General features: G+C 45.5%; 1 protein-coding gene across 1 annotated transcript in view; it reads right to left on the bottom strand.

The window, feature by feature from the left end:
- Window positions 1-6,297: 6,297 nt before the first annotated feature.
- POLR3A (RNA polymerase III subunit A) overlaps window positions 6,298-22,990 on the bottom strand; it is a 42,315-nt gene continuing 25,622 nt past the window's right edge. The window contains exons 20-31 of the mRNA XM_051982021.1: window positions 21,634-21,804; window positions 21,082-21,195; window positions 17,663-17,749; window positions 17,492-17,574; window positions 16,083-16,253; window positions 15,171-15,264; window positions 14,967-15,059; window positions 11,592-11,756; window positions 11,318-11,482; window positions 10,345-10,476; window positions 9,435-9,567; window positions 6,298-7,554 (exon numbers count right to left, since the gene is read on the bottom strand). Of these exons, the coding sequence (XP_051837981.1) occupies window positions 7,406-7,554; window positions 9,435-9,567; window positions 10,345-10,476; window positions 11,318-11,482; window positions 11,592-11,756; window positions 14,967-15,059; window positions 15,171-15,264; window positions 16,083-16,253; window positions 17,492-17,574; window positions 17,663-17,749; window positions 21,082-21,195; window positions 21,634-21,804 (1,557 nt within the window). The 3' untranslated portion in view covers window positions 6,298-7,405. The remainder of the gene's footprint in view (window positions 7,555-9,434; window positions 9,568-10,344; window positions 10,477-11,317; window positions 11,483-11,591; window positions 11,757-14,966; window positions 15,060-15,170; window positions 15,265-16,082; window positions 16,254-17,491; window positions 17,575-17,662; window positions 17,750-21,081; window positions 21,196-21,633; window positions 21,805-22,990) is intronic.

Raw genomic sequence — 22,990 nt, 5'->3', positions numbered from 1 at the left:
TATTTTTTCTTCTCTCTCCCACATGCAGGAAGTTCAGTCACAGAGGCTTCAGGGGCCTCTCTTCCTATTTATCTTGCTCCTTTCCAAAACCCCAGCCCACCTGGAAATGATTTCCTAGACAGGGTTTCTAAGAGGTCTCCATGGTGATGCTTTATATTGTGGTCTCCATGGCAACACTTTACGTCTCCACGGAGAACCAAGTGATTTTTATTTTTTTCAGAGACCCTTAAATAAATAAATTACCCTCTGATAATACGTCCCACAGGCACTCGGCTTCTCTGGTCTGTATTCAGGAGGCTGGACTGGTGCTCCTGGTCCTGCTCTTTTTTTGGGAAGAGGAAGACAGTGATAATTTTAGTCTTGTCACCTCAGTGCAGCGGAACTGAGACCTTGCTTTGGACCAAATCAGAGTCGGGTCTTTCTTACCATCCCAGCTCCTATCAAGGTAACCTCTTACCAAACAGCAGCTGTTCTGAAATCTATAGCTTTAGTTGCTTGGAAGTCTGACGGCTTCGTGAATTGCCCAATGTGATATTGTTGTTTGTCCTTCGTTCTCCAAGAGGACCATGACATCAGGGAGGGGATTCCATGACATGCAAGTGAATTGGATTTAAGGAAGGGAGGGAGGGCTGGGCAAGGGCACCTGCCCCACTGTCCCCTCCAGAACCATCTGAGTCTGGGTGCAAGATATACATCAGGACGACTGGAGATGGCCCCGGATGATGGGAGACCTCGGCCTTTTTAAGCTAAGATCTTCAACCATGTCATAGTCAGTATGTGAGGAATACTGGGCAATGATTTGAACTCAAATCTTCCTGGGTTCCTGACTCCAAGGAGGACCCTCTAACCACCAAACCACTTTTCCTTTTATGAACCGGGGGAAGTGCAATTGGATATCGGGCAACAAAGAGAAACTGGAAGGAATCTGGTGCGCTGTAGTTCTGGATTAGAACCTCCCTGAAGACCTGGGTTCAAGCTGTCCTGCCTCTAACTTGGACAAATCCCCACATCCATGTGGGTCTCAAGCTTCTCTATAAAATGTGGGCAGGAAGGTCTCTGAGCTCCAACATAATGTGCTTGTAGGTCATTGCTCTAATCCATGTGTAGATTTACAGTGATGGAGGAGCTTGGACTGCTACGTAATCCAACCCTCTCATTTTACAGATGGGAAAACTGAAGCTCCAAAGGATGCTGTCTCTCCCACAAGGCTGCACAACGACTTAGGGATGGAGCTAGGACATGAAGCCGGATTTACAAATCCTAGGCAAGTGTCGCTCTTCCACTACTTTATCAAACACCAGCAAAGCTCTGTGAAGCCACGGGCACACTGACTGGCTATGAAAGCCCATACAGAATGTAGAGCCTTCGATGTCCTTTTTTGGATTGCATCCTCCAGGGGGCAAAATGTGCTTAGATTGTCTGTCACCAGCAATTAACACCTAAAGTCAAGGAACTGATCAAATCTGTTCTCTTTAGTATCATGGTACTGAGAGGTGCACTGAATTAAAAACCATTCTCCTGGGACCCTGAACACTGAGGATGCTTATGTGGGGGACTAGACTGTAGTCACAACAGTACCCCCAGTTTTAATTTTCTGCCTGTGGACTTTTAAAACTAACTTTCCATTAAAAAGTTCCTCTAGGAGGTTTTCTTTCATTCAGGAAGGAAGATCAACTTAAATGATAATAAGCCAGGCACTGTGTTAAGTATGTCAAAAATATCTCATTTGATTATCCCAACAGACCTGGGAAGTAGGCACTATTATTATTTCCATTTTACAGGAAACTGAGGCAGACAGATTAAAAAGTCACAAAGCTGGTCCATGTCTGAGCAGGATTTAAACTCAGATTTACCTGACTCCAGGCCTAGTACTCTATCCACTGCACCACCAGTTTGCTAAACAAATTAGGAAGATAAGTCTGCAAAATCTCCAAATCCAACAAAAGCATTCTTAATTATGACAATTCTTTTTAAAAAAAAGAAAAGAAAAAAGACAAATCTGTAGATTTTCTAGGCCACTAACTCCTTTTATTGGTGCAGATAATTCAGGAAATTCTCAAAGAAGACTAGGACCAGTAAGGACATATTTTATCATCTAAATATCATCAACAATCTTTAGAACCATTTGTTAAAGATGGTTAACTAAGGGGTCTACTTAGCCTTCCCCTCTGCACACACAAACATATATCCAGAAGACACACAAAAGCACAATTGGGCCCCACTAAAAATTTCTCCCCAAGTGGAACTAGCAAGGTAAACAACCTTCAGCTCGCCATTCAAGGCCTTCTGAAATCTTGCCTGACCATCATTAGTGAACTTGGAATTCTATATCTTTAGATACTCGTATGTAAATAATACACACCTATGAAAAGTCAGCAAATAAATATCTAAGATTCACCACCAGATTGAAGAGTTTGAATGTGGGAACCCCCGTCTCCCACCTCCCTGTATCTCTCTGAGTCACTAGAACAGGGCTGAACTCTTTATCAAATGCTCTTGTAAATACTTCACTGTGTTTTATGGGATTTACTTTCTATCAGACAACTCCAATAAAAGTTTACTATGATACAGAATTTACCTTAAGTAATAGAATTTGCGAGCACACACAAGGTGATGTTCCTTATTTCAGAATCTCGGTATTCCTGTACTTTACACCCCTTCTTTCCTGTTGTAAAACCCAGAGCAATATGGTTCCTATCAAGGAATGGGATGTGGCCAAAGCAGGACCTTATTTTTGCTTAGCTATGCATATTTGTTACAAAGATTGTGTTTCCTCTGTGGAGGTTGGAGGAAGAGAAAAATCTATTTTTGTTAATTGGGGGGAAAAAAGCTGTGTAAAGGACCATAATTGTTTTCCCCTTTGATTTTTAATAGTATTAAAGAGCAAAGTGGGAGGCACTCATAAATAAAAATAATCTTTATGAAATGCCAAGTTCAATCAGAAATAAATCAATGGAAATACGGAAACAAACCTAAAATAGAAGCAGAGCACCATAATTTTAACCCTGACAATTTATATTCAAAGATTCTACATGATCCTTCCCCACTTCCAACCCCCTAGAGCTTAATAAAGCAGTAGAGCATAATTGAAAACAAATAACTACTTTTAATTCACTTGTACAAAAAGATATTGAAAGGGCAAAGGACTGAGTAAAGAATCATTTCTTAAGGATAAATATACTTTAATGGATGAGATGGAATTTGATGCATTTTTCCCCTTTAAATAATTCCAGAAATGTTAAACTTACCATTTGTCCTCCAGTTTGGAATATATGAAATATAATACACATTTAATTCTGACCTAAGGCTGCAGAAAAGCAAATGTTCCAGTCAATTTCCACCATTGTCACATCTGGGAGAAAAAAAATAAAACCAAAAACACTTTTCTGTCCAAAAAACTCAACATATACATAAAAGCTCTCCGGTGGCTCATTGTAATTTGATCTATCTAATTTTGGTTTCAGAAAAGGTAAACTAGAGTGTTGAGGATTTTTTTTTTTTTTTGGTTTGTTTGTTTTTGTTTCTGACCAGCAGTTCAGAACAATTTTTGATAAAGAAACTCAAATAATCTGCCTGCAATTACTGGGCCTGCATCTATTAATCTCAGAATTTTTGAACCTCACCTGACAGACGAGCAAAATTGAGAATTGGAGCCATTAAGAGATTTTCCCAAAGCTAGGTTGTGTGGGCAATGACATTTACCCATTTTCAAACCAGGACTTTCTATTGTTAAATTAGGGTGGTGCTTTAGGGCAAGAAAGGGGGAGCAAGAAGGCAGGGCTAGCAGCCCTTTGGTAGTCAAGGCCCATCACATTCCCTAATTCCCAGTCTTCTGAGTGGGACTGATGAGAAGCTACATGTCATTCTGTCCATGCTTTCTAGTTTTCCTTTTGTGTTCAAGCAGGGCAATAGGAATAATTTCCTGAATTGAGAATTCCATATCATACATTGGTTTCTATCACTGCCTAGACTACATTCATTTATTACAGTTACAGTAGTCTAACAGCTCTGAACCCTGAGAACAAAATCTAAAATACCTGCCCTGCTTCCACTGGAAAGTCACCGTATTGCTCACAATTAACACATCCCAGGAAATGTCTCTTTCTACAGCAAACAGGAAAAGGAAAGATTGATTTTTCAGTCTGTTTATGTCCACCTTTTGCCACATTTATGAATACCCGCAATACACCGGCCTCAAAGGTGTCCCACCCAAGAGGGAGAACAAGGCTGGTTCATTCTGAGGGGGTCGCTTTCCCTGCCGTCATTAATTTTCACATTAAGTCATATTTCTGGGAGCTCTACATTTAATGGAGACCTGAAGCATTTTCTGCCCCTAACTGAGCTGGCCCAGAAGCAGACCAGATGAGCTGGATCCTTATGGACTAATATGGAGCAACAAAATAATCTTCCTTCCCCTTTTAAGTTATAAGCCTCTGAGATACAACTAAAGGCCATCCCTTACTTCCTTGAGAGTAGGGTTGCTCAATAAGTGCGGGATACTCCCAACCTCAACTGGCTGATCTTGGAGTCAAATTAACACTTGGTTAATGCCATCTTAGTTCGCAAGGACAGCTGAGCTGAATGTTAAAAGCATTCACATTTGATGTGAATTTAACAATAGAAAGTCCTGGTTTGAAAATGGGTAAATGTCATTGCCCACACAACCTAGCTTTGGGAAAATCTCTTAATGGCTCCAATTCTCAATTTTGCTCGTCTGTCAGGTGAGGTTCAAAAATTCTGAGATTAATAGATGCAGGCCCAGTAATTGCAGGCAGATTATTTGAGTTTCTTTATCAAAAATTGTTCTGAACTGCTGGTCAGAAACAAAAACAAACAAACCAAAAAAAAAAAAAAATCCTCAACACTCTAGTTTACCTTTTCTGAAACCAAAATTAGATAGATCAAATTACTCACTGCCTTCAGATCCCAGCGCGATCACTTACTCCCTGTGATCTGCACATGTTATGCAGCCTCTACGAGCATCAGTTCCCTTGCTTGGAAAATAGAGCCGGACTGGAGGATTTCGAACATCCATTTCTTCCACCTCTTAAATCTAGTTGTCTTAATTCCTACTAAGCCACCTTGACATCTCCCACAACTCCCCCACACAAAACACTCAATTCTGGGCCCCGGGTCTTACAATTCTGTGAGCGTTTCCTAGGTTTTCCTCTACCTTTCTATCCGTTCGCCCATGGCCTCCGAGTCCTGAGCTCACTTAGCATCTAAATGAGGGAACAGGACAGCTCCTTCCAGACAATCTTGGCTCCTTCCCCCTCACCTGGGGAGGACTCCCTGCTTGCCCTGGCTTGGATGGTGCCTTCAAGGATGGGGCCGAGACCGAGTCACGGGGAAGGCCCCAAGCCTTGGGGAACATTTCTGGGTGAGGGACACAGCCCTTCAGGGATGAACAAAGGAGGGGCCCCGCGTGGAAGGTTCTAGGGAGGAGGGGCTGGGCTGCCGCTGTCTCCATTTTTCATTTCTTCTCCTTGGCTCTTTGCCAGTCTTAATGAGCAAATTCTGTACAAAGAACACATTGTCTCCCAGAGCAAAATCCAGTCTCCTCTTGATGGCAGGCTACTTACCCTTCTTTCATATATTGCACAAAACCCCCTCAAAAGCCTTGAAAACCCACTAGCAATTATGCCGTTATTGTGCAGCGATCTAAGCAGATGATTAAGAACGGGTTTCCTGGGGTACCCTGCTGCTTCGCTGGTACAAAGGCCTGATGTGTACTTCTTGTAACAGTACATTTACCCAGGCCCCCAGCCCTCCACGAGGGGCCGGACGCTGCCAAGTGTGGCGGGTCAGCCCCGCGTCCCTCCCCTCTCGGGGTGGCCCCCTGACCTCTCGGAGACAAGATCAGTTCTCTCACAAAGCATCGCAGGAGTTAGAGCCAGGAGACCTTACACGTCCAGCCTGAGGAATCATGGGATTCCCTCACGACTGGGAGCCGAAGCCAGAGCCTGGCTCCAAAGCCCATGGCTTCCCCCCTGCAGACCCGTGGGCCTGTGCCCTCCACCTGCAGACCCGCGGGACCCACCCTCCCGCTGCAGTTTTGGGGGCTCTGGTCAGCCCTGCAGCCCCTTCTTCTAATGCAGGTGGGGCAATGCTCCCAGAATTGACAGCCACAGCCGGCTGCCCGGGGACGCTGGGAGTTAGGCAGTGTGTCCTTGGTCCCAGCTTTATGGGCCCCAGGTCTGACGGCAAAGCGGCCCCGTCCCCACCAAGCCACGCTCTTTATGCATACATACACACACGAGCCTATCTCCATGGCAAGAAACACATGCATGCACACCCTTTACTGTTTAAACATTTAATTCACTGTAGAACACTTAAGTGGCAAGCTTGGTGAAGCTAGCCATTTTCATACCAAGAAGTGGAAGTTTCTTTATAAGAAAACCAACCAACCAGAGTCTCCTCTCTGAGTTTTCCTCCGCCCCCATCAGCTACAGGCCTTTCCTTTCTAGCAGCTGGTCTTGGATCGATGGCTTCCTTTGGCCTTCTAAGAGCTCAGAGAGCAGGGAAGCCAGCGATGGCCCTGCTCACCCCGGGCCCTGGCTTCTGCCCCTGCTTCACAAGGGGCCCCAGTAGAGAGGCTGGATCCTGGGAGCCTGGAAACCTTTCTTGGATTATAAAGGGGCAGCATGCTCCAAGGAGAACACGAATGCTGCCTCTTAAACTGCCTTGTGGTCAGGGGCAGGGGCAGGTGAGAGAAGGGGGAGAGTGGCCCAGGTTCTGTCGGGGTGGCAAGCAGTTCCCAAGAGGGACTACAGGCTTCCATGGGAGTTTTCCCAGTGCTACTTCAATGCTGGTTTTGTAGTTTCTTGTGCTCAAAACCAAACCAAAAACATCAAACTTTCTAAACCAAATAAATAAATAACAGTAATAATCACTTTTACCCAAGCACATCACATCAGGAAATCCCTGCATCCAAAGACAAACAAAAGGCGGGAGCTGGGCCCTTCCGGCAGGGAAGACGCTTTGAGCCACCGGAGGGGCTGAGAACTAGAGAGCACTAGAGCAGGGGCGTGTCCAGCAGGAGTCCTCCCACAAGATCGACACACTTTATGGCAAGCATCTGCTAGGATCCGGCTGGGAGGGAACTCGGTGTTGAGGTATTCCAAACAGGGTGTTCTTCAGAGCAGCAAATTTCCAGGTCACGAGTCCCGAGAAACGCTGGCGTGTTTCAGTCCCCCAGATGATCTCCCCAAATCCAGGGTGAGGCAGGTGCTGCTCCTTGGGACGCACATCCTGCGAACGCTGGCATCGGGGGGCTCTGCTCGGCTCTGGGGGGACAACACTGTTAACACAGCAACAGCCCCCCGAGTCTCCTCCTTTCTGCATAGGCTGGCACAGAAAGGGAGCTCAAGATTAGGACTGTCTCTGCTTCATCCTCTGACGTGTGCTATGTGACAAGGGGAATGTGAAATTCATTTGTATCAAAGATGAGGGGCCTTTTGGGAGGGTTCGGGTCCCTGTCAGCTTTATGTAGCAGCTTGAAGAGCCCAGTTCCAATGTTCATTGGGATTCCCATGATAATGCACTCAGAAACACCTGGAACAAGCAAGGGGAGAGGTTAAAAAAGCTTTTCGAGGTACGTTTCAATAATGATCTCACCCCTTATGTTTTAGGTCATTCCCAAAAAGGAATGTGTAGGTAAACCAAGCTCTATAAAAACAACATTTTTGTTTTTAAAATCAGGATCCTAGTTACAAGATGTCAGATTTGGAAAGGATCTCAGAAACCACCCCCTCCAGCCCTTCCATGTCAGTGACCAGCTCAAGGTGACTGGTACGCTGATAGAGATGGGATCAGAACCCATATCTCTTGTTCTCTTGTTTAGGGCTCTAAGAAATGAAATGGGAACCTGGACCAGTTTTTTGTGGGGCCTCGTGAGCAGTCACTGAGATGCTTCAATGGAGCCAAAGGTTAAGAAGTATTTCTTCCCTCCCCACTTGTAAACAAGCCCCTTGGAGAGGCTCCAGCTCTGCTCCTGCTCTCACTTCAAGATGGGCTTGAGCTCAAATGACCGTGGGTGCCTTCGGGGTTAGTCTGGTTCTGCCCCATAGACTTGGCTGTTTGCTGGCAGTTGAGAAAGACCAGAAAGTTCTGCTCTTCCATCTGTGTCCAGATTAGATGGCACCTTGAGAGGCTGCCAGGCCAATGGCAATCAGCAGGGCTCCTGCTTTTGAGATCATTGAATCCAGGCTGCAAAAATATCTGAAAAATGCTATCAGGAGACAATGCACTTTGTAGTACATTTCTGTTTTAACCAGGACCCTTTGATGGAAAGAAGCACTTGGGGCTCTTGAAGCTCTTGATGCATATGGACCTGACCTACTGGGCCCTGCTCCTTAGTTACCAAGAGCCCAACACCTCAGGACAAGCCCAACGGACACTTTCCTAATTAAAGCTGGGCAGAGAAACAGGCTCTGGTACCTGCTGGGCAGGTGACCCTGAATCTCAAACTGTAAATTGCAAAGCAGCTGCTGACAAGTGGTGATAGAGGAGATCTTCCTTCACCAAAGAAAGGACAAATCTGGTCCACAAAACACTAAAAAGTTGGCTTGTGCACTGTCATTGCTAATATGAAATCCTCTACCTGGGGAAAATGTTTGGCCATTCTGTCTTGGTTTTGTTATTTTAAAATTCTGATCCTACTTGTTACCTGGCTATTTTGCTGACTGCAATAACACTTAGATAAGCAGCTGTTACAAAGGAGGGAATATGATATTATTCTGAATTCATGATCTCTGGTTTCCTTAAAAACCAATCCAGAGAAAGCCCGCAGGCAGAGATGCCAAAGGGTTCTTTCTTGGTCTCTCCCCCAAACCAATTAATCTGGAGGGTCTCACACTGTGAGTCCAGTGTAACTGCTCTGAGTTATCATTTTACACTTCTGTAAGCCTATTGCCTGCTTTCTTCTGTCTGGCCTCAGTTCCATTGAAGCACAGACTCCAACAACTTTTCAATAAATAAGTCATTTTTCCTGGCTCTTGTTGTTCAGTTGTGGATGACTCTTTGTGACCCTATGGAACATAGCACGTCAATGCTGTCCATGGGGTTTCTTGGCAAAGATGCGGGAGTGGACTGCCATTTTTTTCTCCAGTGGATTAAAGTAACCAGAGCTTAAGAGACTTAGCCAGGATCACCGGAGCCAGTCAGTGCCTGAGGCCCCATCTGAACTCGGCTTCCTCATCGCAGGCCCAGTGCTCTGACCACTGCCCCACCCAGCTGTCCCCTTTGCCAACTTCACTCATATTCAAAGACAAAAGGGTAGAGGTGGGAAACCAATCAGGCTTTGGGGCCCAACATCAAGGTCTGAGGCTCTGGTCTTTTAACAATTTCTTCCCTGGGTTTATGAGGTGACTGACAAGTCCCAGCTGACATGGAGAACATCAGAAAAGAGAGCTCCTCATGGAGCTTCCACCTACCACACACGGAATCCTTCTGCCCAAAGTAGGCCGCATCGAAGAGATGGTCAGCTGTCTTTTCAAAGGAAGCCAGCATCAGCACACTTTCCTTCATCTTGGCCAGGCCAAACCTAGTGATGCCCAGAACTTCACCCTACAGGACAGGAGGCGGGAATCAGAGCCCCAGGATTTTCACTCCACACCCCACTCCCATATGTCCCCACCACCCCCTACTCCCACATGTATCTCCCTACCTCCACAACCCACAAACCATCTCTTCACTAGCGCCAATACAGCAAAAAACAGCAATGGTCAGTCAGGAGAAACTTGGAAACAAATTTACAGCCTCAACCTAAGATGTCTTTTTTTTACTTGATGTCAGTGTAAAGTTTCTAATTTGTGCAAAAAGTTCCTTAATGACACAACAATGGCTGCGCGTTCATTCACCAAACGTGGCCAAGTTCTGCCCACAGTCAGCATCACCAAGTTTTCAAGGCAGAATCTTCTGCAAAGACCGTGTTAAAGAGCAGGCCCACAGGGCATTCATCAAAACACAGGGAGGTCCAGCAACCCAGCATCTTTTAAACCAATTAGGTTCAACACAAGCACATGGTCTTGGCTAGATGAGGCACAGGATACAAAGAGAAAAACCACCCAGTTCCTGTCCTTAAGATTGTAACAGACTACCAGAAAATACACATACTGTTTCCTCTCAGTTCCACAATTCACTCTTCCTCTGGAGCTCTAAAGCTGTGCCATCACATCGAAGAAACATGACTTGAGATGTGCTAATGGAGGTGACCTTTGGTTTCCAGGTGGAAGTGATACCGCAATCTCAAGGCTCCACAGGGTGATATGTGAATCCCCCCTCTCCCCGCTTCCCCAGGCCTTTGTCCATAGGAGACAGCTGACCAAAAGCTCTTTTACAAACCTTGTACGTCATGAGGTCTGAAAGCAGCATGACGTGTCTCCTGTCGATGCTCATGCCGTGGTTGATCATGGTGTATTGGATCTCATTAATGATAGTTGACCGTGCAGCTTCAATGCCCAGGGTTTTCTCTACCTAAGGAGGTTAAAGAGAGGGAAAGGCTGTGAGGCCCTCTCTGTACACTGACTGTGCTTCGGAACAGAAGCTTAGTGATCGCCTAGTTCAACCCTATCTCAAAGCATGTTTCACCTCTGTAAGCTCGGGGAAGAAGCTCCTACCGAGTCATTCCTCGTGATGGGAACTCACCCCCTCACATCATCGTGTGTGTTGCATTTGTACTGACTTTCAGGAAACAAAGCAGAGGCCGCCCTTCTGCCGTCTCTGCTTCTCCTGGCTTGGTTCATCTTTCTGAGACCCGGCAAAATTCTAACACCTCTTTCATGTGACAGCCTTTCAAATACTGGAAGATGCTTTCTAGTGCCTGCAATCAAGTCTGTCTTATGTCCTATGACTAGTCTTCAAGTGACTGGCTTCTAATTCCCCACGTCACTGTTTCCCATGAACAAATTCTAGCTTGTCACTGCCCCTTCCTAAACTCCAGATCAAAATCCTAAAATTCTATGTGGCGACCGGACCTCAAATGGTCTGGCTAAATTGTGGCCCGATTTAAAAATAAACACTTTGTGCTTTGACTGATGACCTAATTGCAGCAACTAAGAATAACCAGTGCAGACAGCGCAGGCCCTAGCACGCAGAAGGTCGCAGGATGACACAGATAGGAGCAATGAGGAGGATGGGACACGAGGCGCTGGAGGCAGCACCTGCATGAGGAAGCGCACAGAAACTGCCAAGTACCAAAGGTGCACAGATGGCTAAGAAGCTGAGAAGGCCTGTGAGCTTCCGTGAAGAGCATGTGCGGGACCCCCTCTGACGGAGGGTGGGGGCGGCAGAAGGGAAGCCTCAGGAGCCGCATTACCTCATATGTGTTATTGGAAGTCGTCTTGGTGCCTTGGACACCATGAGTCGCCATGACGGCCCTGAGGTTGTCTCCTTCCACCAGCAGCTTGTACTTCTCCTTTCCACTCTGCTCATCAATATGAATCACGGCTCTGGCCACCTCGGGGATGCCTTGTACCACAACCTGCGGGCAGACAGAAGAAGGGGCCGACATGCGGTTCAGGCTGCCAGCTCTAGAACATGTCTGGCAGAGACCCCCACGGGGCAAGGGAAGGGCTTGTGCAGGACCCCACCTTGGGCAGGTCTTCCTTCAGGAACTGCAGCACGTAGTACATTGAGCTCTTGCTATTCTCTCTCGGGGTGACACAGAGCACGGCCTCCCCATGAACAGCTACATCTCCGGGCTTCACTCGCAGCTTGGATGTACAAATGGAGTATCGCACAGTTTCAGCATTCACCTATGACACAACACAGAACTGAATAGCACTAGGGCCTAACAGCAGCCTTCATACCAAGAGGCAAATGGGCTCTACTCCCTTAGCTCAACTGTCCCATAACAGCCCATGAAATTATCAGTGCAAATTGCTAATTACTTAAAATATAAGCCCGAGAAATCCCCCCACTCCATTTGACCCAAGAGGTTAACCTCTTCCTTTTCATGTGCTGTATCTTGGAGTCGCTAAGAATCACACTGTCAAAATGACATTTATTTCCTTTCCCTATTCTGTCTAGTAAAAGAACAAGGCAAGCAAAAAGAAAAATAAAGAAGCAAAGAGCCTGGATAATTCAGAAAGTGGATAACTGGCTCCTATTAAACATTCAACAATATTAATTAAAAATTTGCTACCTAATAGGGTAGCCGATAGAAGGATGCTGTCCCAAACCAAGAAGTTTTGAAGGGTTCAGGTCCCAATTCTGACCTGTGACCTCAGACCCTCCTCTTTGGGAAGCAGAAACAAGAGGATTTCCTTTTTGGTGCTGAAATCTAGGTCTAGTATCCCTCCTTACTCCTGGCAAGGTTCTGTGTCATATGATGAGAACAGAAAAGCAAAAATAAGATTGTCTTTGGCCTTAAGAACCTTACATTCTCTGGCCAAGGCATCTATGCAAGTAAGTGATGCACCAGTATAATTAAGGAGGGAGACGGCATTAACAGCGGGGGAGGTGGTAACTGAGCTTTCCCCAAGAAAGGAGCTGGGGTTTTTGAGCCCAGAGCTCAGAGGCAGCTGAGAGCTAGCAGTACAGTGAGACTGGAATGCAGCCTTGATGAAGAGGCAAAAGAAGAAGAAACAGGGTTGCAGAATGCCTTATGTCGCGGTAAGGAGCTGGTACTTCATTCTGCAGGCAGTAGGGATTGCTCAGTTTCTGAGTTGGGGAGTCACAGGATGAGCCCGAGTCTGAACAAGAAATGGCAAAGACGGGATCGACGGTAGTTCTGAGCCTGCTGCACTAGCCGAGGCCCCGAGTGACATGAAGGACATGGACAGATATGGGAGATGCTAGAACAGGCAGAGGAGAAACAATTTGGCAGCTGACCGGTGGGGGAACAAGCAAGGGAAAGAACTGAAGGAGCCCTGTAAGGCTGTAGACCCGGCTGCTGAGGAGAATGGAGTGCTCTGAGGGGCCCTTATGGCTCATAGGAGAACCAGGTGCCCAGTTGTCTCTCCTCCAGACCACTCCGGACACTGGCCCTAAGTGAGGAGGCTCCTAGCAGTTTCCTACTCTCCCTGGGGCCTCTAGAACAAACCGTCTACTCCTGTTAGGCCTGGTCCCAATCTCGCCTCCCAGCCTCACTGCCCTTCCCTGTCCGGCCTAGTTGCCCTTCTTCCTGCTCCTCACACTGGCATTTGTCTCTTGCTGTGTCCTCTACTCAGAATGGATTTATTCCTCCCCTCTGCCCCTCAGAATGCCTCTCTTCCTTTCAGATGGAGCTCAAGGCCCACCCTTTGTCCTCAACTCCCCATCTGCAAGTGTCCTTCCTCCCTAACTTAGATTTGAATTTAATCTCTATAAACTCAGAGCTGTCCTTGATGTCTCTCCTGTTAAGACGTAAAATTCCCCAAGAACAGAGACGATCTTTGTCTTTGCATCAGCACAATGGCTGGTATAATTATTAATAAAGGCTTGTGGATGGATTTCAGACGAGTCAAATCTAGGTGGCTGTGGGACATACAGGCTGGAATTCTGGGGAGAGGGTTAGAGCAGGAGTCACCTGCAGACGTCACACTTGAAACCAAGGGAGAAGACAAAAGGAGCCAGAGCCACAGCCACCCACAGGGAAGGACACAGGAAGATGGGGATTAAATGGAGAGGGAGAGAGGAATTCAGAAAGACAATGTGCAGGGAGGGAGGCCACAGAGGGGCCAAGCAGCGCAGTCATGGGAGGAGCTATCGGGAGACTGCAGGTGGTCTTGGACAGGTTGGAGCAGCAAGTCCAACCTGAAGAGAAAGGGGCAGATGAAGGGCAGGCAGAAAGGACGGGGCTTCCTTTCCAGTGTTTTTCACCAAAAAAGGTAATGTCAGGGGGAAGGTGAAGATTGAAGGCTGAAGGAGAGCTGAGGGGCTGAGAACAGGAGGGGAAGGCAGCAGAGGAGGGCAGAGCGGGGAAGCTCAGTGGTCACACGGGGTGGGGGGAGAAGAGGCAGGAAAAGACAGATGGGTTTTGTGGAGGTGGGGACTCTATCCATTACCAACTACTGCCCCTCACGTGTTCTTCTCAAACCGAATAGCAAAGTGGCCCCAGGAATGAAGCTGGGTGGCCTTAGGGAGCCGCAAGCTCTGAGCTGCCTCACTGCAAACTGCATTTTGTGTCAGAGTCGGTGACCTTGAAGGTCCCTCTCTTCTAGCCCTGATTCGGTGAGATACATGACAGAGGGGAAGAACGATGGGAGAGTAACTTAGGGCTGAAGGCAGGACAGCGGCCGCAACCCTCCTGTGGTGAACAAGTCAGGCTGAAGGGAGGTGCGGTATCTGCAGGGAAACCATCCAGGCCTAAGAACTGAGGCAGGGGCTGAGCCCAGTAAAAAGACTACGAACCACAAAATGACTCCTTGAGAAGGAGGGAGAGTGACCTGGGGCCAATGGATCAAAACGGGGAGGACTCGGGAGTGGATGGTAGAGAGGGAAGAAGGCGGCTGCAAGGAGACACGGGGCAGAGAGAGGTCTCCGAGAACTTCTCCATCACCACCAGCAGCAGCATCAGTTTGCTGTTTTCAGGACTACGACATGCTCAGAATAAGAGAATGGGAAGATAGAAAATCCATTTCATTGCAAGGTAAGACAAGATGTCTGACTTTCCGAGTATGTCCTGTTAGGGAAGCAGCCTTCTGACTTACTCAGAGCCGCTTCGTTCTTCCTCTGATTTATCACGAACAGGCTTGAAGCTAAAGGACGTTATCCTAAGAAGATTAAAAACTCACGACTGGACGCCGCCGGCCGGCACTCTGAGTTTTACCAGCCCTATTCTGCAGATAAGAAAGCCAAGGCTGCCTTGCCCGGGACACGTGATCGCAGCGTGTGCGGAAAGGAAGCGAGGGAGCCACCTCCGGGGAGAAGCGCTCAGACGCCGGCCTCTCCAGACCGGCTCTACCCGCAGGCAGCTCTCGACTCCCGCCCCCCATCCCCCCGCCCCCGGCAGGGGCTCCGAACGCCCTTCCATGAGCACTTACTTCCAGCCTCAGAAGCCTGATCCGTTCCAATGAGAGCTTGACGAGAATGAAGCAATCGTCCGGGAGAAAGACCTCTTCGATGTACTCAGAAATCTGCGGCACCAAAGAGCGCGGCGTTAGCCCTGCCCCGCAGCCCTCCGTAAGCCGCCCCGGCACCGTCCGGCAGCGCGGAGGGCTCGGCCCCAGCACCACAGAACTCCTTACCTCTCCCAAGAGAGTTTTCTCAATGCGACCTTTCACGAGGCGGGCGTAGTCGGCGTCATCGTCCTTGTCCAGCTGGGCCGTGATAATGGGGGTGCTAGAGAAGGGCAGAACAAGATCGTTGGGGGAGAAAGCGCTGGCTCTGCTTTCCCTGCCTCAGCCTCTGGAGATCCCCCGGCTACGGACAGCTGAAGAGACGGGAGCCTCCCTCCCTCCCGGCCCTCCTCCGTCAGGAGCGGCATCAGGCTGGCGGAGAGGACGCACAGGGGAGATCTGTCGGAGAGCCCGCCTCTCCTCTCTGGGCCCGCTGGCCCTGGCGAACCCTGGCTCTTACACGGGCCCAGCTCCCTTTTCACCAAGCGGGTAACAAGTGAGCAAATGAAGACTCCCTCAGGAACAAGGCCCCTTGAGGTGCACTCCTGGGCTACCGTGCTTTGATCTACTGTGTTCTGACACCACTGGCGACTGGCAGTTGATCACAGGCTCACAAGTGCCCCTTAGGGACAGTGGGGCACAATCTGTTCATTTTCCAGATGAAAAGCCCGAGGCCCAGGGTCACACAGCTGGTGAGTATTCGGGGAGCCATGAGCAGCCAGTCCTGCTCCCGGACCAAGAAAGTGTGAGCACTACGGGTGAGGGCGGCGGCCTGGACTCTGCTGGGATAGGCCAAAGACGGATCCTGGGAGGCTCAGTGTGCCCGCCAGGCCTCCAGGGAAGGGCCGCGTCCAGGGCAGACAGGCCTTCCCAGGGCCCAGCAGTTCCCTGACACCCAGAAGGGAGGTGCCGTCCCCCCCAGAAGCGCCATGGATTCCCATTCCCTGGTTTCCATGGACGCTGGGGATGAGGGCACATGGACTCATCCTTTTTAGCTGAATGAGCGAAAGTGTGGGTGAAGCACAGAAACACGCGAGGCACCTGATGGCTTTGGAGGCATTGATGATTTCTTTGATGCGGGGCACGCCCAGAGTGATGTTCATGGAGGCCACCCCTGCAAAGTGGAAGGTCTTCAGCGTCATCTGGGTGCCAGGCTCGCCAATGCTCTGAGCACAGAGCGCGCCCACCGCAGAGCCGGGCTCCATCTGTGCCCTGGGAAAAGGCAGAATGTTGTTCAAGCAAAGGCAGCTCTAAGGCCTCCCAGGAGAGTCTGCCGGCCTCAGACACACGAAGGAGGCAGGAAGGAGGCAGCAGAGGGCCCGGAATAATGGGGGGAACGACACCTTTCTACACTAGTTCTGAAACTAATGCGGAAACCCATCATCGGGGGCAGGTGAAAGGCAAATGGGCCTTGAGCCATGGGAAGAGCCTCCGTGGCTGACAAGTCCTTTGGAGAAAGCTGCTGGTGAACAGAGCATGAATCAACACCTCTCTGTCCTCTCAGGGTGGAAAAGAACCCCAAGCCCCCAGAGAGGGGGCACTTCTCTATCTTCCTCCCCACCTATTCCAGGGAATGGCTGAAAAAATGGTGGTAATGGAATTAAAGGAAATTATGAAATATTCTTATGTCATTAAAAAAAAAAAAAAGACACAAAGAATTCCGAAAAAAAGGAAGCCAGAAATTCAGAGTTGGAGGCCGAGAGGGAGAGCCAGAAGGCCCCCTCTGCCAGGCCACCAAATGAGGAGCAGAGACCAGGGCGTGAGGAGCTGTGCTGGTAGAAGGAAGTGAAGGGTGTGTGTGTTTGATCCCAGGGGAGAGGGGTCAGGAGCTACCATCTTTAAGTCCTTCCAAAAACCCTCCCATGGAGGATTCGAACCACTTGCTCTTTGCTTGGAGGCCAGAACTCTGAGCAATGTAGGAGGGTCCTCTCAAGACTTCCAGCCCCCAGGAGTAGGGAGCTACTTTGGAGAGGAGTCTGCCTTTAAGCAAGGGCTCCATAAATTTAATGTGTTGCTACCAGCCACATTTGAATTGCCAAAGATGGGGTATCATCTCAGAACTCCTCCTTGCCACTGCCTCTGTTGCTCTGGATACTGCTAACCTCCCCTCATCCTCCAAAGCTTCTCAGGACATTCTTCCCTTCTAGTTTCCCTCCAACCTTTGGCTGAATCACCATCTAGGATGTCAAGCTCAGCTAAAAGTAGAGGCTGCTCCCCTGTAGGTTTCTGCAGAGAGACTTAGAAAATCATACATGTTTATCTTGATGGATTCTCAGCTTAAATACAAGACTGGACTAAACAGCCTCCAAGGTAGGGCCCTTTTTCCAACTCTGAGACTATGAGGGTCATCAGTGACAAAGAATTTCACATTGGCAACAAAAACTTTCAATGGACATTAAGATGCTTCTAAGTTTATTCTTTCCAATCTCAAGACAGCTCCATCTTCCTACCTCATGTACTTGTCCCTACAGGTCTCAAGAAATTTTTCTACTTGGGTTGGAGTGATCCGATCCAACTGGTACAATACTCGTGGCTGAAAAGAATACAGATTGAAAAGAGAATATGAAATAGGTACAACCCATTTAAAAATGATATAGTGAACTATGCTGACAGGATATTACCTCTGTCGTTCCGTTATCATTGATGCCATATTTATCTCTGGTTTTCTTGATCTTCTCGGAAACGCCTTTGATAAATTTTTTTATTTCCTGAAAAATCCCAAAAAAAAAAAAAAAAAAAAAAAGAAAAGAAAAGAAAAGAAAAAAATTAGTGTGAATAACACCTATTGATAACATGTTTTCCATGACTCCAGAAAACTTTTTTTTCAATTTCACTTTGATATATACTATGTAGTTAGAAATTTAAAAAGACAAGACTTGAGACAATGTTTTTACTACAAAGTGGTTTCCAAAACCAATGGAGAACCACCCTTTTTTCAGTCCTTCTCCAGTAGTTTTCTGACATGCAGAGGGGATCCTGAGGTCTCAGAGTTTACACCTGAGGAATAATAGTTCTGGCAGGTACTACTGAGGCTACCAGACAGGTTCCTTGAGTGAGGACCAAATGACTTCAGCTTGTAAAGTTTCATTACTGTGTGAACTACATGATGATGGAGGAGCTGCGATCTGAACTGGTAGGAGTAGCCTTAACTAATTTAAAAACCACAGAGCTTTAACATATTGACTTAGGCAGGTCACATTAATTAAAACAAATTTCCTTTCTTTCAAGCAAACCTATGAACATAAAACCACACTACCCTGTTTTATAAGCACAAAGCTTTATATAAGAGTAGGAACTTAAGAAATGGTCTGGCTGTGTTACCAGAAATGCCATTTTCCTTTTTAAAAAAAACCACACACACACACACACACACACACACACACACACACACACACACAGTTAATTACTTATCACATATATTAAAATTTTTTTAAACATTTATTTAAAAAAATTTTGAGTTACAAATCCTCTTCCTGCCTTCTGTCCCTCCTCCAGCCCTTGAGAAGTATGACATTGAACATACAAGTGAAGTCATGCAAAACATAAGAAGTCATTTTTCAGACAGTTTGAAAATTTGCCTCGAGAAAAGAATGTCACAACTTTCCAACTGTGACCAACTTTGCTGCTTTCCTATAAGTGTCTGCAAGCCAGACTCATTAAGGCCAGTGATCCAAATGGAAGTTTAGCTATGAAAAAGAATAAACTATCTGTCTTGTTAACTTTAACATTTTAATGTATATTTTAAAATGAAGGAAAAAAAGTAATTTCACACATATATCTATGATGCTTAATACCACCTTACTTGTCATTATGTTGGCCTTATTAAAAATCAATATAAATATCATAAATCCAAAGCTGGCTTTTTACATCCCTACAGGGCTATAATAGATAGATGGGACCCTCCCTTTCAGAAAGGCACCATTTTTTTTTGAACCTCATACATTAGTCAACTCTACAAACAACTCAGAACATTGAAGCAAATTTCATTAAAGTTATTGCACTTGCTAAATAGAATAAAATTTCAGAAGGACAAAAACAATAACAAGTAAGTGCCAAAGCTTATGTCTTGGATTAGGCTTAATTATTCTCACTGGACTACAAACTGGAATGAGATAAATATCTGACTTCTCTTTGAATTCAATCCTTTCCCCCTTTGTGAAATTATCAGGAAACTCTGGTACTGAAGACCTCTCACCAGCACCTTCCCCTGGGTTGTTCTTTTGTACCAAATCTACTTATGGACTAAGAAGGCCTTTTCCCCATCCCTTTCCTGAAAGTTCTCTGGATCCTGGAATGTCAGCTGTTATTCAATCTCTTGAGGATGAGGGGGCAGTAAAGAGGGTGGCAATAAGAGGCAAGGTAAAATAGAGTATATTTTATTCCACCCATAAAGAACCACAGCACAGTTGCTGCACTTTCAAGATGTAGGCTCTTGACAACAGAAATAGTCTTTCAGTGGTTCCTTGAATGGGCAAGTTACCAGGAGCACATTCCTCTAGAGAAAAGGAGTCTGGGATCTGTGCAATGAGACCAGAAATCTGCTATATGATGTAGCTAAACCAACTACATATACGACTTGAGAGGCAACCAGAGGAGACCAGCCTGGCTAGATAAACCACCTACATGGGGGTAACTGTCATTAGGTCCACAGTTGCAGCCCACAGCTCTGCTATGCTCAAGGCTGTCTCTACAGGAGCACTGGTAACACTGGACAGAACTGGAAAACTCCTTGTCAAGTGGGGAAGCCTTGGCCTAACCAGGAAGTCTGGGCAAACATTATCTTTTAAGAGATAATTTCACCTATCCTTTCCCCAAAATGAAAAGGAAACCATGACAAAAAAGTTAAATTTCCCAGAACTCAAAGCATAAAAAATTAGAGAAATCAAGTAAATCTAAAATTCTTATAAATAACTGTAGCTCCAACAAGTTAAGGAGCATAATTAAAGCAAAGAATTAGCAGGGATAGGAAAGATATGTGTATATGTATGCAGGGGTGTGCGTTTGCATGTGTGTATCTATATATATAAACATTAAAAAAACAAAACAAAACAACAACAACAAAAAAAACCCTATAGTTTCCAGTTTAAAACAACCATGTGCACAAATCACAAAACATGCTAAAAGCATTACTTCACTTGTGCCTTATAAGCTGTCTGGGTTAATATTAAGGAAAAATAAAAAAGTAAATAGAAAGATAAGAGAAATTAATATGATAATGTATAAATGTAGTATGCAAGTCTGAACTAGATCCCCTGGAAAAAGACTAAGAAATATTCCTGCTTTTACATGTCTTAAAAATTCACATGAGTGTTCCTTTCTCCCTCCACCTTACAACTCATCAATGAAATCAAAAGGAGAGTGTCTTAACCAAACCTAAAATTCTGTTATTGCATTCTTAATTTATAGAGGTATGATTTCTTAAAGCTACATTATCTGTATACTTTGGACTTCAATTTACCTCCTGGCCCCATGTAGTTATTTGAACTGCACATGAGCTAAGAAAAGCTCTTTACCATAAGATCCTTGTTACCTTATGCTCTATCATAATAAGAAAAAAAGGAGGTGGGGAAGGAAGGCTAATGAAATTCTGCTTTTCCTCATTTTAGACAGCTACCCAATGTTATGGATCCATAATACTGTCATAAAGTCAATTATCCCACAAGGAGGGCCTACAAATTCCTTGGATACAGAATCACTAAGAGGAAAGATAAGAAAAGCAAAAAGGGAAGATTCAAAGGGTTTTTAAAAAAAAAAATCACTTATTTCACTTGCAGCATTTTTCTCCACTTGCTAAGTAAAATAATACAAGAGCATCTGTAGCTCAAGTAAAAGGCATGCACACACACACAAAAAAAAAAAAAAAAAAAAAAAATTCATGTTGGAATAAAAAAAAATCTGTCTAGGTAAAAAACACAATATTGAGTATTTGATAAAGGAATATTATATTAAACAGCAAAAAATCTACTGAGTAGTTCTCAACCAAAAATAGTTGAAATGCAATCTTGTTTAGGAAAACCACAGCATGTAAAATTGTATTTACCTGAAGAAAGCTGTCCTGGCAGCAGAGGAATTCATTTCTCTTCATGATAGATTCAGTTGTTAGCACCAATTCATTTTTACTGAGAGCTGGTTCACTCTGGCATGGGAAGACTGCCTCAAGATTAAAATGAAAGAAAATAGGAGTAGCATTAAATGAAAGAAAATTTCATAAAGAAATAAGAAAGTTAGCCAACCAGAATATGTACATCTAAAAGTTTAGCAGCTCATCAGTTTGCTTAAATTAGCTAAGTTTCCCAATCCTAAAGAGATACAAAAAGAAAATAGGACTATTTTTTCCGGTGACTTTGTACAAATTGTCTGTGGTTTTAGGCAAGCGCTGAATTGAATGCTAATATTGGATATGGATAAAATTTCTGATTTTTACAAAATCCAAACTCATGCTCCAGATCACAGAAGGTGACTTCATCAAAGGATGAAGTACAAGGCTAAGGTATTCTTGGCTGCTGTATAGTCTTAAGGCGGCACTTGCATGTTAAAGCTGCACCCTTGCTTTAATCCCAGCTCCAAATCTAGAAGACAGGTTAAATCTTACTTTGATGTTATCAAGCACTCTTTTGAACTCCAAAGGCTCATCTTTCCCCTCCATGGCTGCGGGATCCAAGCCATCACCACCATAAATAAATTGGATAATATCACCAGTTGAGCTTCTGACAGTAAGATCATATTGTGAGCAGAGATCTTCAAGAGATTTCACAAGCCTTCTCTAAGGAAAAAATGAAGAAGAAACAAAATTAGGGCTGCTGTGAAAGGATTATGTGTCCATAAAGTGAATTTATTCAAACTTTTAACATAACTACTTATAGGATAAAAAAGGCTGTCCTATTCAAACACATCAAAAACATTCTCCAATCCCCCACCCCACCAAATTAGAATAGATATAAAATTGTCATGACAGATGTATTGGGATTTCACATACACCATATCCTTTAGAACTCTTTGTGTCTGTAAATGTCCGGATACAATACATTTCAAAATACACACTATTTAAACCCAGTGTTCTGAGCCAGCTCTAACTTTGTCTTCAATCTCCTAGGGTTTATATCAATGCAAAGGCTATGCATTTACCAAAAAAAAAAATCTGAGCCAGACCTCCTGTACGCTCCTACATGCATTACTGAGAACTGGGTCAATGTCCCTCACCAGGGACAGAATAAAAGGAACAGGGATAACATCGTATTTGGACCAATAAGCAGCAACTCCTTCTAGGAAACTTCAGAATAAAAAAATACCTTGCACCAGACTCATTTTTGTACACTGATATATTGCTCTGGGAAATTTATCATTTCTACATCAAAAAGGCAAAGATAAAACACCCAAAATATATTAAGACAACAGTGGCAAACTTACTTCACAGCCTCTCACAGTTCTCCAGATCTAACTTGCAGTAAAATAAGAAACAACTTTTTGTTAGAAAATGATTTTTAGCGGCATGGCCATGCAATGGATTATGACTATGCTATAAGAAGCAAGGAATGTGATCAACATATGGGAAGACTTATCTGAGCTGATGTAACAATATAAACAGGAAGCACAACAAAGAGCAGTGACAAGGAGTGAGCTCTGAACCCAGGAAGAGCCACAAGAAGGGCTTGCTTCTGTGCTTCTCTGCAGAGGGGGAATGCTGCTGAGCACAACAGACTGAGTCAGTGTTTTTGAACTGATTTTTGCCCCCCTTCTAATCCTGCCCTCCCTTAAATTCTTTGTTACAAAGGAAGGCTCTCTTGGAGGAGGAGCAGACTGCAGGGATACTCTGAAATGTAAGCACTGAAAAAGCAAAAGATACCCATATGAATGTACAAATTCAGGTAACCAGGATTTAAGATTATGCTTTTATCAGTAATATTCAAATGCTCAGGTTCTGCCTAGATGCTCCAGGCCCCTAGTCAGCT

Source organism: Antechinus flavipes, chromosome 2 (genome assembly GCF_016432865.1).
Source record: "Antechinus flavipes isolate AdamAnt ecotype Samford, QLD, Australia chromosome 2, AdamAnt_v2, whole genome shotgun sequence".
Lineage (NCBI taxonomy): Eukaryota > Metazoa > Chordata > Mammalia > Dasyuromorphia > Dasyuridae > Antechinus > Antechinus flavipes.
The sequence above is the reverse complement of the archived record's forward strand: the minus strand, read 5'-3'. Positions and strand labels throughout refer to the sequence as shown.